At 43.0% G+C, this 16073-nt stretch overlaps 1 protein-coding gene across 1 annotated transcript in view; it reads right to left on the reverse strand.

Moving 5' to 3' along the window:
* FOXN1 (forkhead box N1) overlaps positions 1-16073 on the reverse strand; it is an 848919-nt gene that overhangs the window by 500170 nt on the left and 332676 nt on the right. Inside the window, exon 3 of the mRNA XM_069615340.1 lies at positions 15000-15127. Coding sequence (XP_069471441.1) covers positions 15000-15127 — 128 coding nt within the window. The remainder of the gene's footprint in view (positions 1-14999; positions 15128-16073) is intronic.

Below are 16073 nucleotides of genomic sequence, written 5' to 3' on the forward strand. Positions count from 1 at the left end.
TTTCTCAATGCATTATCATGACGGTCCCTGCAATATATGCCAGTATAAAAAACATTTGTATGCTGGCTGTGCCCATACATTTCCATGCTGGCTCCACCAACGCTAGTATTCCCATATAAGACCATACTTATGTTCGCTTTAAGACATTTATCTATCGTATCATTACTGGCACTGGGCACAAAACTGTCTCTGTCAATACATGCCAGTACTCCTATGTAAGTACATACTCCCGTTGGTTTGGCCATTAAAAGTGACATATCAAAATAAGAATACCTGTCCAAACTGGTTCCAATGTGAGCCAGTCTAGACCCATAAGAACACTTATCTTGCTTGATTCATGATAGATGCTCATTTAATAAAAGGTCATGCTACCGTGAAGAATATTCAGGCCGCTACACCAAAACATCATTCTACCGAGGTAACACTTCTTATCATGCTTGCTTTTTAAATGATGCTGAGTAATAAAGGTCATGCCACAGTAAGCAATGGCTAGACTTACTGCACCATAATGCCAGTCTAGCCAGGGAATGGCACACATGAACTTGCCTTTGCCCAAAAATACCAGTAAAACATGTAAAGTCAATAAAGGATGTGGCAAAAATGCTCCAGGAATCCCGAGTCTCCCAGGGCCTTACACATACATTCATCCCCTTTCACCCACTGGTCACTCACCCATATATCTCCTCTCGCACTCACTCACACTGGATTCACCACACAGGCAGACACCAAACCCCACACAGAATATTCAAACACACACTACCACGTGTATGCTCATTCACCTTCCAGTCACTCACGCACACCTTCCCTTACATGCACTCATTGCATTCGCTACACAGGCACACACCCATAGCATTCAAAAACATACCATCACATTCATACTCATTCACCCACCTGTCACTCAATCATACACCTTTTCTTACCTCCACCCATTGCATTTTCTACACAGGCACACGCCCACCCACCCAGAACATTCAACCCCCCCCCCACATCACTTCTCATTCACCCACCAGTCCCTCACACTTTCTCTTGCATCCGCTCATTATATTCTCTACACAAGCACACACCCACCCACCCAAAACATTCAAAACCACACATCACATCACTTCTCATTCACCCCCAGTCACTCACACCTTCTCTTACATCCACTCATTACATTGTCTACACAGGCACACACCCACCCATCCAGAACATTCAAAAACACACATCACATCACTTCTCATTCACCCACCAGTCCCTCGCACTTTCTCTTACATCCACTCATTACATTCTCTGCACACAGGCACACAGAACATTCTGGCAGTCCTGCAGCATCTTTTCCAATAAGGTATCCTTTAGCATGTTTTACGATAAGGTGTGCTTTTTATCTTGATACAGTCTCCTAATGTAACATTCTACTATGAAGTATATTCACAGCATGTGAATCTATGAAAGATGCAATGATGGAGAAGGAGTAAGTTGCTTACCTGTAACTCCTGTTCTCCAGCATGGGTATCTTTCATAGATTCACATGCGCCCTCCTGCCCCTGCAAGGTAAATATCCTTGAAACCTCACTGATCTATCCAGCATGAAGGGTCTAAATCTGAAAGGAGGAGGGTCTAGTGGACTAACTACTCGAGGTCCCATTAGTTGGGACCAAAAGCACCCATAACAAGGGTGACAGCCTACAAAATGTTATTTTTTCTTTGCTTTAAGCAAGGGAAGCAATAAGGTAACTGAGGATTCCCAGCCTGACGCCAGAGAATATTCACAGCATGTGAATCTATTAAAGATACCAGTGCTGGAGAACAGGAGTTACAGGTAACCAACGTACTCCTTTACCCAAAGGTCCACTCTATAGAGCACATTTTGCTCCATTATATTATTTGGCAGCGCAAAGTCATTACTTGTAGACATACATGTAGGCGGCTCTCCGCTGCCTTAAACAGTGCTTCCCATGCACTCATGGCAGGCAGCGTTTAATTGTAATTGCAAACTCTTCCTGCCTTGCGAGCACGGTAGGCTGCGTTTAATTGGAAACGCTGCCATGGCAGATGTATAAAGCCAGCAGGCTCCATAGGGATCCCCAGCATTTGTGCATGCATACCGGTGCAAATGTTGGGACATTTGTATGGCAGAGATGAAGGGAGGCGGCGGAAACGCAAGTTGCGTTCCGTCCCTCCTCCCAGTCATACAAATGAATGAAAATGAGCTGCGGCATCAATGGAAGGCATAAAATCCTTACACAAGGCTCATTACGGATCATTAGAAAGTTGGCTCTAATGTGGCAAACACCACCTCTCCAAGCCCGGCCTGTAGCAGAGAATACTGAAAAGAGTTCAAATACACTTGGCAGAATACACTGTGATCAACACCTTTTGGGTGCTCTTATATACCTATATACATTTGAACATATACTTTGCAGATCACTATTTGCATTTCCTTTAATCTCCACTGCAAATCATTTTACTGTTTGGAAGTACCTTTTTTTTATTCGGACACTTTTGTTCATTGAAAGTGTGCAAATAGAATTTGCAATCATCTTCACACCTGAACGTGAATTTGCACCACATTGGTACAACTGCTTTTTTGTCCTGAGTGGCAGATGGATGGCTCACAGAAACTTCTTTTCAACACTGATTGTCCGTGTGCACCCTCAAAGCTTACCACAGAGATTAGGGCTCAACTTGAATGATGTTTGTTACTGACAGCCTGAGTTGAAAGCACGTTGTCTGTTTGGGCAATTTGCATATAGATAGGTATAGATAAATGACACTAAACTGTTCACGTCAATCAAGTATAAGCAGGAGCAAACATTTATATATATCAGCAATACTGTGAGATCACACTTCAGTTTGTACTCTAGGACACTGATAATTGCAAACAGAGAGGGTTTCAGTTATAAACAACTGTATTATTTGATGAACAGAACCAGCAGATGACTAAACACGGATTGGGGTGTGTGTGTGGCAATAGTGCCCCATTGCTACCAGATCAATCTAAGAACTTTTTTACTCTATAAGGGACCAATCCACAGCCACATTTTTAGCAAAATGTATTTATTTATTGGCTGGAGGAAATCAAACCTTCAGCATAGTTTGTATAGTCAAATGGTGAAACAGAAAGGAATGGGGTTCATTATGTGTCCTGGGTGAGAGATATGACTTCAGATACGTTCTTAAACCTAAAATGGCTTTAAAGATCACCCAACAGCTGCGGACTGCCAAAATAAATTGGGGAGCCCACACACTACAATGGCCAGATTAGTGCTATACTGTAGACTGCCACTAAGCAAAGCGATCCCCCATGTATCTGTGTGGGGCTGAGCCAAAAGTTAGAGTTCACTGTCACCTGAGAAGCATCTCACTTTGTCTGCCCTAGAGGTGGCTCGGAATGCGCATCAGCATGCGGTCTGGATTGTCTCCTGGCTCAGTGCTCAGTGTTCCCATAGACGGATGCATCTGCCAGATTGTAGCAGACACCTTGAGCTTCATTACAAGTGTGGCGGTCTGGAAACAAGGGTGCAGGGAAGCGCACCCTTGTTTCCAGACTGACACACTACGAGTCCGCCTGCCGGGACCGACGCGCCTGACAGTTCTGACCCTGCCAGGCACAGCGGCCCCGGTAGGCATATTCGTCACAGAAGAACCCGCACCGTTAGCAACGGTGCCGGTGCTTCCGTCTCCCCACTCCCATGGAGTCGTCTGGGACTCCATGGAAATCGGGACATGCAAAATCCAGCGCCTGATTTCCCGTGCTGCCTGGACTTGTAAAATCACACGCTCTAATTGTCCCTTGGAGTGTGGGGGCCACGGGTAATGCCTTCATAAATGAAACCAGTATCTACCAACTACTCAAATGTCCCTTCCCTATTCCTACATTACGAAGGGATGTCTTTGCATGCAGACGAAATTGGAGCCATTTTTCAGGATACAAAAACGCAACTTTGTTAACAGATCTGGTGCACATGCAAAGGCTGGAGCCCCAACCTTCATGCCTGTACAACCGGCTATGCATCCCCAACCCATTCACCTTCACTTGGAGGGACTGTTTGCCCCTTTTGGCACGCCGGTCTATTTTTACCTGCGCCAACTCGGGATTCTTTTATTTCATTTTTCTATTTCTTTACGTCCCGGCAGTTGGTCTATGCCACAGCAGGTAGGATTTTCATGCTGCGCTATGTGTAACAGAAACGCTTCTTCTTCAGATCTCGTATGTTCTGCCTCAAGTGTCTGGGTCCAGACTATGTGTGGGGTCTTTGTGTTGTCAGTATCACTTTGCCACACAGGGCGCTGAGAAGTTGTTTGGTGCACTGGGACGATTTGTTCAAGAAAACTCCTCCTCAGAGATGTAAGGCATTCGTCAAAGGCATGTCGAGCAATTGCCTTAAGATTACTTCTTCCCTTTAGACAGCCCATTGACCCCTTTCCAGAGGGCACTGTGTCAGAGACCTTTCCTTGCAAACTTTGCTTGGTTGGCTACTAGAGTACCACTGCTTCTGATGTTCTATTACCAGGCTCTGGGCTGGGGGCTTCTCAGAGTTGGTCACCAAAGGGCCCTTTGAGGTTGCGTTTCTGCGCCCCAACTCCAAAAACGGGAGTAATGCATCTAATCCTGAGTGTGTCCCGACATAGGCGGCAGTAAAAGACTGACGGATGTAGCCAGTGCCAGTGCATAAAGGGGAGGGATCTGTGCATGCGCACCAGCTTTATTGACAAGTCGGGGGTTTTTATGCTGAAAAATGGCTCTGTTCCTCTCCCAATGTAGGGACATCACATCACTATGGAGGAAAGGGGACTTTGGCCTAGAAGAACAGTAGTCGCTACTGTGGGTATCTAATATCATCTTATATATATATATATATATATATATATATGTATATAGACACATATTTTTATTTCCTATCTTTCCACATGTATTATGATTTTCACTTAAGTATTATATTGTGCAACCTGGCTGAACCAGCTACATAATTACAAACAGTACACTATTACTAAAAAAATCATATTCCTGCAAAGCAAATACCTTAAAGCGATTTCCTTGTACTGTATGGCTGGTCACTACCATGAATTTTCCGTTTCGACCAAAGTTTGGTGCCTCTCCCTCCCTCAGAGTGCATGCCTATTCTAACATTGTGTTACATTTGTTGACAGCCCTCAACTGCTAATTATTATTTAATGCTGTGTTCCTGCAAGCTTCTTGGGAGTCTACACTTTGAAATCCCACAAGTGACTGCAAACATATACGTATGTGCATGTAACAGTCGGGCAAGAACCATAAACACACGTCTTGACTGTATGCGTATACCACTGGCTATGCATGCCATACCAACATTTTTCGAAGTAACAGTTTGCATTAAACCCACATGCGAACATTTATGAAACACTATGCACACATATAGGATTAGGATTCTAGAATTGCGCAACGTACAACAGTGTTCTATAGCCATCTATGAACGCATCTATCAAAATCTGCACAGACATGTTAGAAAATATTGTAAAGCACCATTGTAATAATACCTTGTAGCTTCAAGGATCAGTGACGGATGTCTACCTATCACCAAGAGGGGGGACTATGAACCAAAAGATGTCCTGGAAATGTTTTTCAAAGGGGCCCATATTATGATATGATATGATATGGCATTTGTAACGCGCCTATACACAAGTGTTTCAAGGCGCGACGAGGCAGGGAGGGGGGAACAGGGGAGACAGACAAACGATCCTACTAGCCCAGGTGTCATTCAGATCGCGCAGGGGTAAGGGGACGGGAAAAGTGCAGGGGGGAAAGGGAGAGGGGAAGTGCAGTACAAGGTGATTAGTAAAATACAAGATAAATAATGAGGGCCAGCTGGTGGCAAGTGCAGGATAAGTGCAGACAAGTGCTGGGAAAGGGGGCTGCAGGGATACAGAGACAGTCCCGCAGTGCAGGGGTTGCCAGGGAGGCAGTGCAGGGGAGAGTGGCTGGGCCAAGGACCGAAATTGGTGAGTGGCCCAGTTGCTGATTCAGTACAGTTACAGTGATTTAGCAGGGGAGAGGGGGAGAGAAAGCAGAAGCAAAGAGGAAGGTTTTGAGGTGCTTCCGGAACCGTAGATGGTTCTCCTCAAGTTTCAGGGAGGCAGGAAGGCTGTTCCAGAGGGAGGCCCCTGCTGCGGAGAGAGATCTCCCCCCAACTCGTTGCTTGGAGAAGCGGCTGACCCTAAGGGAGTTGGAGGAGGAAGAGCGAAGAGCTCGAGAAGGAAGATATTTAGGAAGAGAGAGTTGAAGGTATTTCGGCCCAAGGCCCCAGAAGGCCTTGTGGACAATGCAGAGGGTTTTGAACTTAATCCTCGCAGCCACAGGGAGCCAGTGTAGCGATTTCAGTCCTGGAGAGATACGGTCCCTGGGCTTGAGGCCAAGGACAAGTCTCGCAGTCCTGTTCTGGATGAGTTGCAGAGGGCGGAGAGTAGAGGCAGGCAGATTTAGATAGAGGCTGTTACAGTAGTCCAGCTTCGAGAGAACCAGGGCTCTGGAGACAGTGAGCTTCTGGGGGAAGGAGAGGAAAGGAAGGATACCTCTGAGGAGGTGCAGCTGGTAGTGTGACTTCTTAGAAACGTCAGAAATGTGAGGAGAGAAGGAGAGTGTGGAGTCGAAGATGACCCCGAGGTTTTTCGCCTTGCAGGAAGAGGGCCAAGAGAGGCCGGCCAGAGAAAGCAAGCCCAACCCCTTTTCTATAACAACATTTGGAAATGTTATCTGGTCTTGTAACGCACATTGCTGCCACTTGCTTGGCATCTTGGAGCCCTGCAGATCTGCAAAGGAAGGAGGGGTGGGTGTGGTTTGTTAGTGGGATTGAGAGGGAAAAGAGAAAGAGAGCTTTGATGTGCTGTTGGCAGCTTCAATTCAGGGAAACAGGTCACTGAGTGTTGGTGCGTTTTTGGTTGGTAGACGTCATATGGTGTTGAGGTATGATTGTGCATGGGTACTTTGTACTTGTGCTTGGTTTCAATGTGGGTGTTGTGGAGTGTGTGCAGTTTGTGCTGCAGTAGAGGTAGGGGTGCGTTTTGTTTAGAGTTTGAGGGTGAGTATGCAGAATATTGAGTTTTTAGTATGATTAGTTGACAGTTGCATACAAATTCAGCTAGGCTCAGTACTGTGGCCACACTCAGGATTGGCCAACTTGGTCCACGTCTGGCTCACTGTTGGTTTCGGAGGTCCCTTTTGGTGTACTTTACTTGTTATGCGGTGGGTGAATTTTGTTGCTCAGATGTTTTCTTCACCTTGGGTGTTAAAGAGCCAAGTTTTTAACAGCTTCCTGAAATTTAGGTGGTCCTGTGTTGTACTTATTAACATTTGCAGAGAGTTCCAGAGAATGCTGATCCTCCAAGTTTTTGTTTTGAGTATTGTTTTGTTCGAAGCAGATGTCGTTGATGGATCTAAGTGTTTGTGGTGGTTTGTGGATGAAGATTTTCCCATGTATGAATTCCGCTTCTGGGCCGTGGATTGCTCTGTGTGTTATGCAGAGTGTTTTGAAGGAGATTCGCGTTTTGACTGGTAGCCAATGTAGTGTTCTCAGCACAGCTGTGATGTGGTCTCTTTGGGTGAGTTTAAGGAGAAGTCTTGCAGTTGTGTTCTGTATTCCTTGTGGTTTCCTCACAGGTATTCTGGCACTGCGAGGTAGATGCTGTTGGCTTAATCTATTCTTGACATGACAACAGAGATGATGATGAGTGTTCTTCTTGTGAAGGAAAAGAAGGGAAGTATCTTTTTTGATTGTGTGCAGATTGAAGAAGCACTTGTGGCTCAAGTGTTAGCTCGTTGTCCATTAGGATTCCAAGATTTTTGACCACTTTGGATGGTTCTGGTGGGTTTCCCAGTTCCGTGGGCCATGGCATGCAGTGATTGTTCGCCCGGTGATTAGGTGTAATCATGATTTCCGTTTTGTCCGAGTTGAGTTTAAGGTTGTTGTTGCTCATCCATTGATTTAGTTATTTGAGACAGTCGGTTAGTGTGGGGTTCTCCTCTTCACTTGCACTGATTGTGTAGATGATTTGGGTGTCGTCTGGGTAGTTGTAGCAGGTGAGGCAATGTTTTTTGATTTGGCTGATTAGGGGTGTCATATAGATGTTTAATAGTAGCAAGAACAGCGAGGAGCCCTGTGGGACTCCACATGTTGTATTCCGAGGTGTAGATTTGAATGGGGCTAGCCATGTCGTTTCTGTTCTTTCTGTCAGGAATGATTTTAGGCAGAGAAGGGCTGTGTTGCTGATCCCTATGTCTTCTAGCCTTTTGATGAGGGTGTCAAGCTTGACCGTGTCGAAGACTGCAGAGAGATCGAGTAGCATTAATGCTGAGTTTGTGTTGGAGTCTGCGTTGGTCTTTAGATCATCCAATATAGATGGGAGTGCTGTCTCCGTTCCTTTCATAGGTCTGAAGCCTACTTGCGCTTGACCAAATGGCTGGTTGTTTTCGACATATTCCGAAATGTGTTTGTATACAAAGGTTTCTAGTAGCTTTGCCGGTATGGAAAGTTTGTGATAGGTCTGTAGTTAGAGAGGTCTTCCACGTTGCCCGACGTATCTTTAAGGAGTGGTTTGATGGAGGTGGATTTCGAGGCTTGTGGCACTGGTCCAGTTGCTAGTGAGAAGATAGAAGAGGCTAAGGTAGTATTCTGCCGGTGTTCTCGGCGCTAGGATGGATTTGTAGATATCTGGTGGGATGGGATCTGCTGGAGAACCTGCTCTGTTGCTTTTGTTCACCAGGATGTTGAATTTATCTCTTGATATTTGGGGGAGGATGTTCAGTCTGGTATGTGGTTCTGGTGGCAATTGGATGAGGTGGTGGGAGGTTGGGTAATTTGGCCTACGTTGTATGGTTTGCTGGATGCTGTTGATTTTGTTCTTAAATTGGTTGGTGAGGTCATCACACAGTTTTTGTGTAGGGACTGGGGCATTGTTGCATATGGTTGGGTTTAAGAGATGCTGTAGATTAATTTTAGGTGCGGGGGAGGAACTGAGGCCATGGCACAAGACCCCTACAAACAAGAGACAATTGGAATGAGGATTCAACAAGGGAACCCTCCCGTCCCCTGCACCTGTCTATGCAAATACATTTATGTTTCAGTTTGAAAGCCAAAATGTGTTAGAACATCCCACATGGTCCCCTTACATCCTGACATGGAAGAGATTTATAGATGACATTTTCGGCATATGGTGTGGCACACGTGCAGAATTGGACCTGTTTTTTGAGTACATCAATTCAATACATCCTCGTATCAAGTTCACCATGGAAGTCGGTAATCCATATCTCCACTTCCTGGATGTTAATTGGAGAATTAGTAACAACGTAGTCGCTACATCCATATATCATAAACCAACTGATGCAAACAACCTGCTACATTACTCTAGTTTTCACCCCAGAGCTATGCTCCAAAGCTTACCAGATAGCCAAATCCTAAGGCTTAAGAGGATCATTTCTGATCCAGAAGTTCTAACACAGGAATGCAACAACCTGGTGGTTAAATTTGAGAATAGAGGCTATCCTCAAGATGTTTTGGAAATTGCTAAAAACAGAGCATCAGAGATTACACGCACCGATTTGTTAAAAACAAAACCAAGTGGTAAGGACACACCGTTGTTATTTATATCGAAATTCTCAAGACAGAGTTTTCAAATCACAAGGAGCATCAAGAAGCATTGGAACATTCTTCACAATGACCAAACTTTGCTAGAATTATTCCCAACCCCACCAATGATGTGTTACAAAAGGGCTAGGAACATTACAGATAAACTAGTAAGGGCAGAAAAAATACCGAAGGATAAGCAACTGTTTCTGACCACTAGAAAATTGGGCACCTTCCCTTGTTTGGGATGTACACACTGCAACAACGTCATCAAAGGTGATGTAGTAACCCACCCGAGAACTGGACAAAAAATTAAACTTAGAGACTAATCCACCTGTTTGTCATCATGTGTAATATATTTACTGAAATGTCCCTGTGGGAAGGTATACATTGGCCAGACAAAAAGACCCATAAAACTAAGACTAACAGAACACAAATCAAACATACGATGTAAGAACCAATATTCACCAGTAGCCCGACACTTCAATTCTGAGAAACATTCCATTGCCCAAATTAAATTTCAGATACTTGAAGTTGTTAAACACCCAACAAGGGGCGGTGACTTTCAATCCCTCTTACTACAGAGAGAAGCCTATTGGATCGACAGAATGGGCTCTTTGCAACCTTGGGGCCTCAATGAAGATTTTACCCTTAATTGTTTCCTGTGAATAGGGTATGTTTGACCTCTAACACTAGCATCTTGTTTTTTTGTAAAGATCAAAGTTATGTCAAGTTTATTTTATCTGGAAATTTTAACTGCCAACAAGTAATATCCGATTGTATTTTGCAATGACTTGTATTATTCTCTTGATACCCTTTTAATACATACTCCACTGAAGGTTGAACTAAAATGTATATATATTTATATACATATAATGAACTCTTGTGTTATACGTTGGACGACAACTTATGTATACAAACTGTGCTTATTTTCTTTTGTCCACCCTTCAGCCATACATTATGCGAATTAACCTTGTGAGTGGTTCAAATTCCCTTTCATTTGGACTCTGGCGGATGGAACTTGTTTCATTTTGACGTTTCTGTATTTCAGTGGCACCTCCTACTCTTTCTACTTCTCCATTGAATAGTCTCTTTTTGCTGACTCTGCAGGATTTCTCATTAGTATTGTTTACATTTTCTCTTCATACTTTTTCTATTTTCCCTTTATTTTTTATCTTTATTTTCATCAATTTTATTATTTATTCCACATATACTTTCACACCTCTTGACACATTGTGGTTTACCTCGGTAGGCTCACGCGATGACTTCTTACTCCATTCTAAGATGGCCGATCCTTTAGGTGACTACTTTAGTCCCTTCTCTATCTTCACATTCGCCAACCTTTTTCTTCCACATTGCGCGCCGTTCCCATAGCTGCTAGGACGCATTGACCGGCGGCAGCTGTCTTTGCGATTGGTCTCCTATTGTGCAGGTAAGCGCACGTTACCAGGCATTGTCTATCCCATTGAGATTTCTAGTTTAAGTAATTTCTTAACCTCGATCCGGGTTAATTCTACGTTACACTTTTTCACAGATCATCATCTGCACATTGAGACTCGTGCACAAGTGCACTGTATTTGTTTTGCCTGAGTTCCTATCCTTACGAACCGCCCACTGAAGAAAGCGCATTGCCAGCACGCTGTGCTTGACAGCTTGCGCACCATAATTGCTAAGCGTATACCACAAGGTATTTTTTTCATCAGATAACACTTTAGTTGTGGATAGTATTGTATCAATATATGTTGTTTTAGTATTCCTCTCAAGCTCACACTTATATCGTATTCTCTAGAGTGCTTTGCTGACTCTTGATGAACGTTGAACAGAAGTTACACAGTGTTTAACGTGAATTAACCCCGAATATATCAGGCTTCCATGCGTTCGAATATTTTCTCCAGCACTTGCCACTCCTCTTGTACACTCCACAGGTACTACATTTCTTCTAGTGTCTAGGGTTGAACTTACCTTTCATCATAGTTTGATTTCTACTCACTTGCTCCTCATTTTTGTTGCAGCTGTGTCTTCCTCTTGACTACAGCAAACTATATTTCCCGTGGAGGATCTACACATCGCTTGATTCACCACCAAGGATCTCTAACTGCACCCGATGCCCTCGAACACTTTGCTTACTGGTAATTATACTTTCTTATATCTTGTCCTATATGGCTCCTTTACCTACCTACATTCTTTCTAAACACGTCTAAACACTTTTGAACGACGACTTCTCTTGCACTGGACTAGAAACGCCTCTCTGAACCTCTTCTCCTCCCCTCACCCTGAATTTAACTGGGAATGAATGTGCCCTTGTGGTACTAGATTAATTACAATTTCTCTGACAATGTAGTCTGTTCTGGCTCACAGATGAGACTGAAATGTACAGCATGAGTTTAATGAATTACCTCAAGGTATACAAAACTTGTACAAACGTTCTCCCCTTTGTTTTTTCCTTTTGTATGAAGAATTCAATTTTGGCCATATGAAGAAGAGGAAAGTATCCTCGAAACGCGTCGCCACATGAATTGAATTCCACCATTGTTTCAAATTTATTGTGACCTACTATTGCACTGCTTTGCTTCTTGAATTTGTAAATGTTTCTCCTTTTGAAATATTGTGTATTTGACACTTTAGATATACACTTTTGCTATAAAAACACACAACAGAACTCTTTGGTTTATATGTTTTTTGTATTAATATGAGAAAACAGTAGTGGACTTAGTCCAAACATCCTAAAGTGTGCAGGGGACGGGAGGGTTCCCTTGTTGAATCGTCATTCCAATTGTCAACATGAATATCGCACACAGGAATATGCCTACAATCATGCAAACACATACTGTCCATGGCATAAAAGCAATAATATAACACACACATTACACAGAAGCACAAAATGAACATGCATTAAATTCCGTTGTGGAATTTGCAATAAAAGGGGGTAATACCTTTGAAGCCTTGCTTTCCTTTGTGTCTCAAATGCAGGCTATGCTCCACATGCTAAAACCTATTCTGCCTCGTTAAATATGTCACACAAAATGGAATTGAAGACTTCCATGGTCCTCTCTCGCATCGACTGCTGCCATAGCTTGTACCTGAGATAGCCTAAAGACTTAGTGCATCAGTTAAAAGTAGTTCAAAATATGGCTGCTACGTTGGCCTTTGGACCTGAAAGCTAGTGGGCATATTTCACCAGCCATCCAGTCCTTGCTTTGGGGTTGTGTAGGTAGGTGGGCCACATTTAAAAGCCTGTGCACTATCACTGTGTTTACTAGGGATCTGGATCATGGTAGTTGCAACAAAAACATCGTTATTGCCCTCCCAGAGCCTTAAGTTCACCCAACTCATTCTACCGCTCTAGCCTTTGCAGGAAAAAGAAGCTTGGCAGCAGGCAGCCATTCTCCACGGGAGGGAACCTGCCTACGGTATAAACGTCCCATCTCCTCCAAGCTTATGGCCTCTTATTAATGAGATTGATGATGGCTTTGATCATATAAATGCTGTTGACTGCGAACCCCATTTGCCCTTCCTGGCATTCCCATCATGTTGATTGGTATCCTGCTGCACTTAGTCATGCGTTTGCCTTGCATTTGATCCGTTGCTTTCTCTACTTACCCCCATGCCCTTTCCTGTTCCGGGATGATCCAAAGCTTGAAGGTTCAGGCCTACCTTTCCTCCACCCCTATATTTACCTTTTTCCCCCTTTCCACTTGGGCCGCCTCACAGCAGCTCCATTCGAGGCTTGCACCTGATAAAATAGAGTAAACAAATACATCTATATATACATTTACATTTAAATGTGCACAGATTAAGAGCACAGATACTGCCTAACAGACCTGTACAATTGCCCCATGTCTGCCAGTGTGCCCTATTCAATCCAAGTTTTATTTTTTGAATGTTGATGCTTCAGAGGTTCCTTTTCGCATTGGAAATGCAGGTTTGCTAGTATCTGCGCCAGACTTGATAGCCTAATCCCATCTAGTTGCTGGAAAGTTTACTTAAGAAAAACACATTTTATTTGGTGCTATTTATTTGTGCTTTTAACAAAGTACCATGCTTCGTGAGCACCTATATTCTTTATTTGCCTGAGCTCAGATGCCCCAAACGGGCCTGCAGCATAAACTCTGCTTTGGACACCCTGAAATGGTCCTTTTTGAAAAAAATGTGAACACTGTTAGAGAATCTGAAAAAACCTATTACCTCAGGAAGCCTTGGCCTGTAAACTACACATCAGTATTCCGTGAGCTTACTTTCGATTAGATCAGAATACCTTTGCAGTTATATGCGCATGTCGAGGTACGTTGTGTTTTGTACTAAAGATACCTGGTTTTGGTCGGTAGCACTCTACACATCTCATTCATTCATTAATTCATCTGTGTGTGTTGTGAACAGAATAGCAAGCATTCTGAGAATGTAATACCAACCACAGCCTCAGCACAGATGATTGGAATGTGCCTACTTTCAGAATTCTAATTGTGACATCTTTAAATCTTTCGAATTCCTTTTAAGAAAAACCTGCACATTTCATTCAGCAGATGGATCGTTGCTCTCCTGTTAACTAAAATAACATTTAAATATGGTTAATGTGGGAGTGGGAATGTAGAATTTTGCTAAAGAAATGTAAAAAAAATAATTAAAAATACAAAGCAAAACAATCTTTTACTGGTTAGGAATATATGACTTGGAAGATCGTAGCCAAAAACACTACGCGTTATCTAGGTGGTGAGAGTGAGTTGGGAAGTGACCGCATGGAGGTTGCGTGGGTTATTCATGGAAGAAAGCGAGGATTTGATGGTATTTTCCCCCAAAATAAGAGACCCATGAATTTAAAAATAATAAAATTCCTAAAAAAATACACTTTTATTCTTTATCATGATGCAAACCGATCTAATAAAAAAAAAAAACACTAAGAGATTTAGGTAATTTGATAAAAGTTGCAGTGAAGAATATGGACGCAATCGGGGTTTTGACACACACCGCTACAATGAAAGTTTCCGTTTAGCAAAGGAAACTGCTGAGTAAATCACACGTGCTTATTTTCCACCCCTCACATTCTGCTGGGAATTGTAAACACTCCAGTCTTCTGGTGACAGTAAAAGAGGATGTACACACAGGCATACTCGTGCTTGCCAGCAGCTATTCCAAAGGATGGAAGACAGGCATACATCGTGGGTAATACTAAGGAGCGCTCAGATGCCTGAGCGTTCGTAGCGCTATATAAATGCTAAATTATTAATTATTATACATTTGTGCTCTTCATGTCATTGTGCATTATGACCAGGTCAAGTCTGACAAAATGCATGCGAACATACATGAAGGCGCAATGCAAAGACAAGCAAAACAGTAATACAACCACCTGCTCTTTCTTTGTATCTTTCTTGTTCCCTCTCTGAGGGCTCGATATTGTTATTTTGTGGATTAAGAAGCGGGTGTACACACCGTTTGTAAACTTGGAGACGGTAAGGAGTCCTTTCGAATCTGCATGTCCTCATCTAGGTGGTGACGGGCATGGCACTCGTTCTCCGGGGAGTCGGAAGCGTTTTTGCCATTAGGCTGATCTTGGAGACCTGAAACCCAAATAAATAGTTTGCTGTAAACATAAAGCAATAATCCCATAATGGTAGAGCATCCTGAAAGACTTTTTAATGGGGTAAAGATCTTTTTTTTAACACGTTTTTGATTTGCTTGATTCATACAACAAATACCAACTGTTCCATTTTATTTTATTGTCTTATTTAATATTTTTCTATAGCGCGCACATGTCTAGATCGAGCATCAGAGTGCTTTACAGAACAACACATATACAATATAGTACATAGAACAACACAAACAAGCATTGGCAATACCAACAGTTTGGGCTTTTGTGTAGGCATTGGAAAGGAGCTTGCCATGCACTTTTTTGTGGTATTAACTGGCCATTCACGGTAGCAAGTGCAAAATGGTACACGTACCTGGGCATTTAATAGCTGTGCCTGGCATATGCCTAATACTTATTCACAAGCCAAAACATTTGGCTTTGCCAATGCTGTGAAGGACAAGCATAGTTCTTATTAATCGTGTGGCTGAAGGCAGACCTGGTTATGACAGTAGTATTGCACCAGGAGCGAATGTACAGCCCCAGTTAAGTCATTAACTCTCAGAAGCCTGCTTTGGAAAACACTGGTAGTCACTTCAAGTTAAAAGGGAAAGAGAGATCCATATCTAGATCAAAACCTAGAGATTTTACTACTGTTGCTTACTGCAAAGGGGCACCTAAAATGTTTGCTTCCTGAAACTTTGTTTTAAAAAAGAGGGGTCTAAATTTGCATGTGAAAATAAAAGAAATTCTGTTTTTAGGGAATGCAGCTTTAAAAAATAAGGCCATCCGCTCCTCGATATCAAGTAGGCACTCAGCCAATCTCGTTAGAACTCCATTTGATGATAATTTCAAGAAAAGCTGGATATCCGCATATTGATGCATGCAGAAATTATGTTTAGCTATGTTATCCCCCATATAGAGGTTAAAAAGTGTTG

The sequence above is a fragment of the Ambystoma mexicanum genome, chromosome 9, assembly GCF_040938575.1.
Source record: "Ambystoma mexicanum isolate Mex_15411 chromosome 9, UKY_AmexF1_1, whole genome shotgun sequence".
Classification (NCBI taxonomy): Eukaryota; Metazoa; Chordata; class Amphibia; order Caudata; family Ambystomatidae; genus Ambystoma; species Ambystoma mexicanum.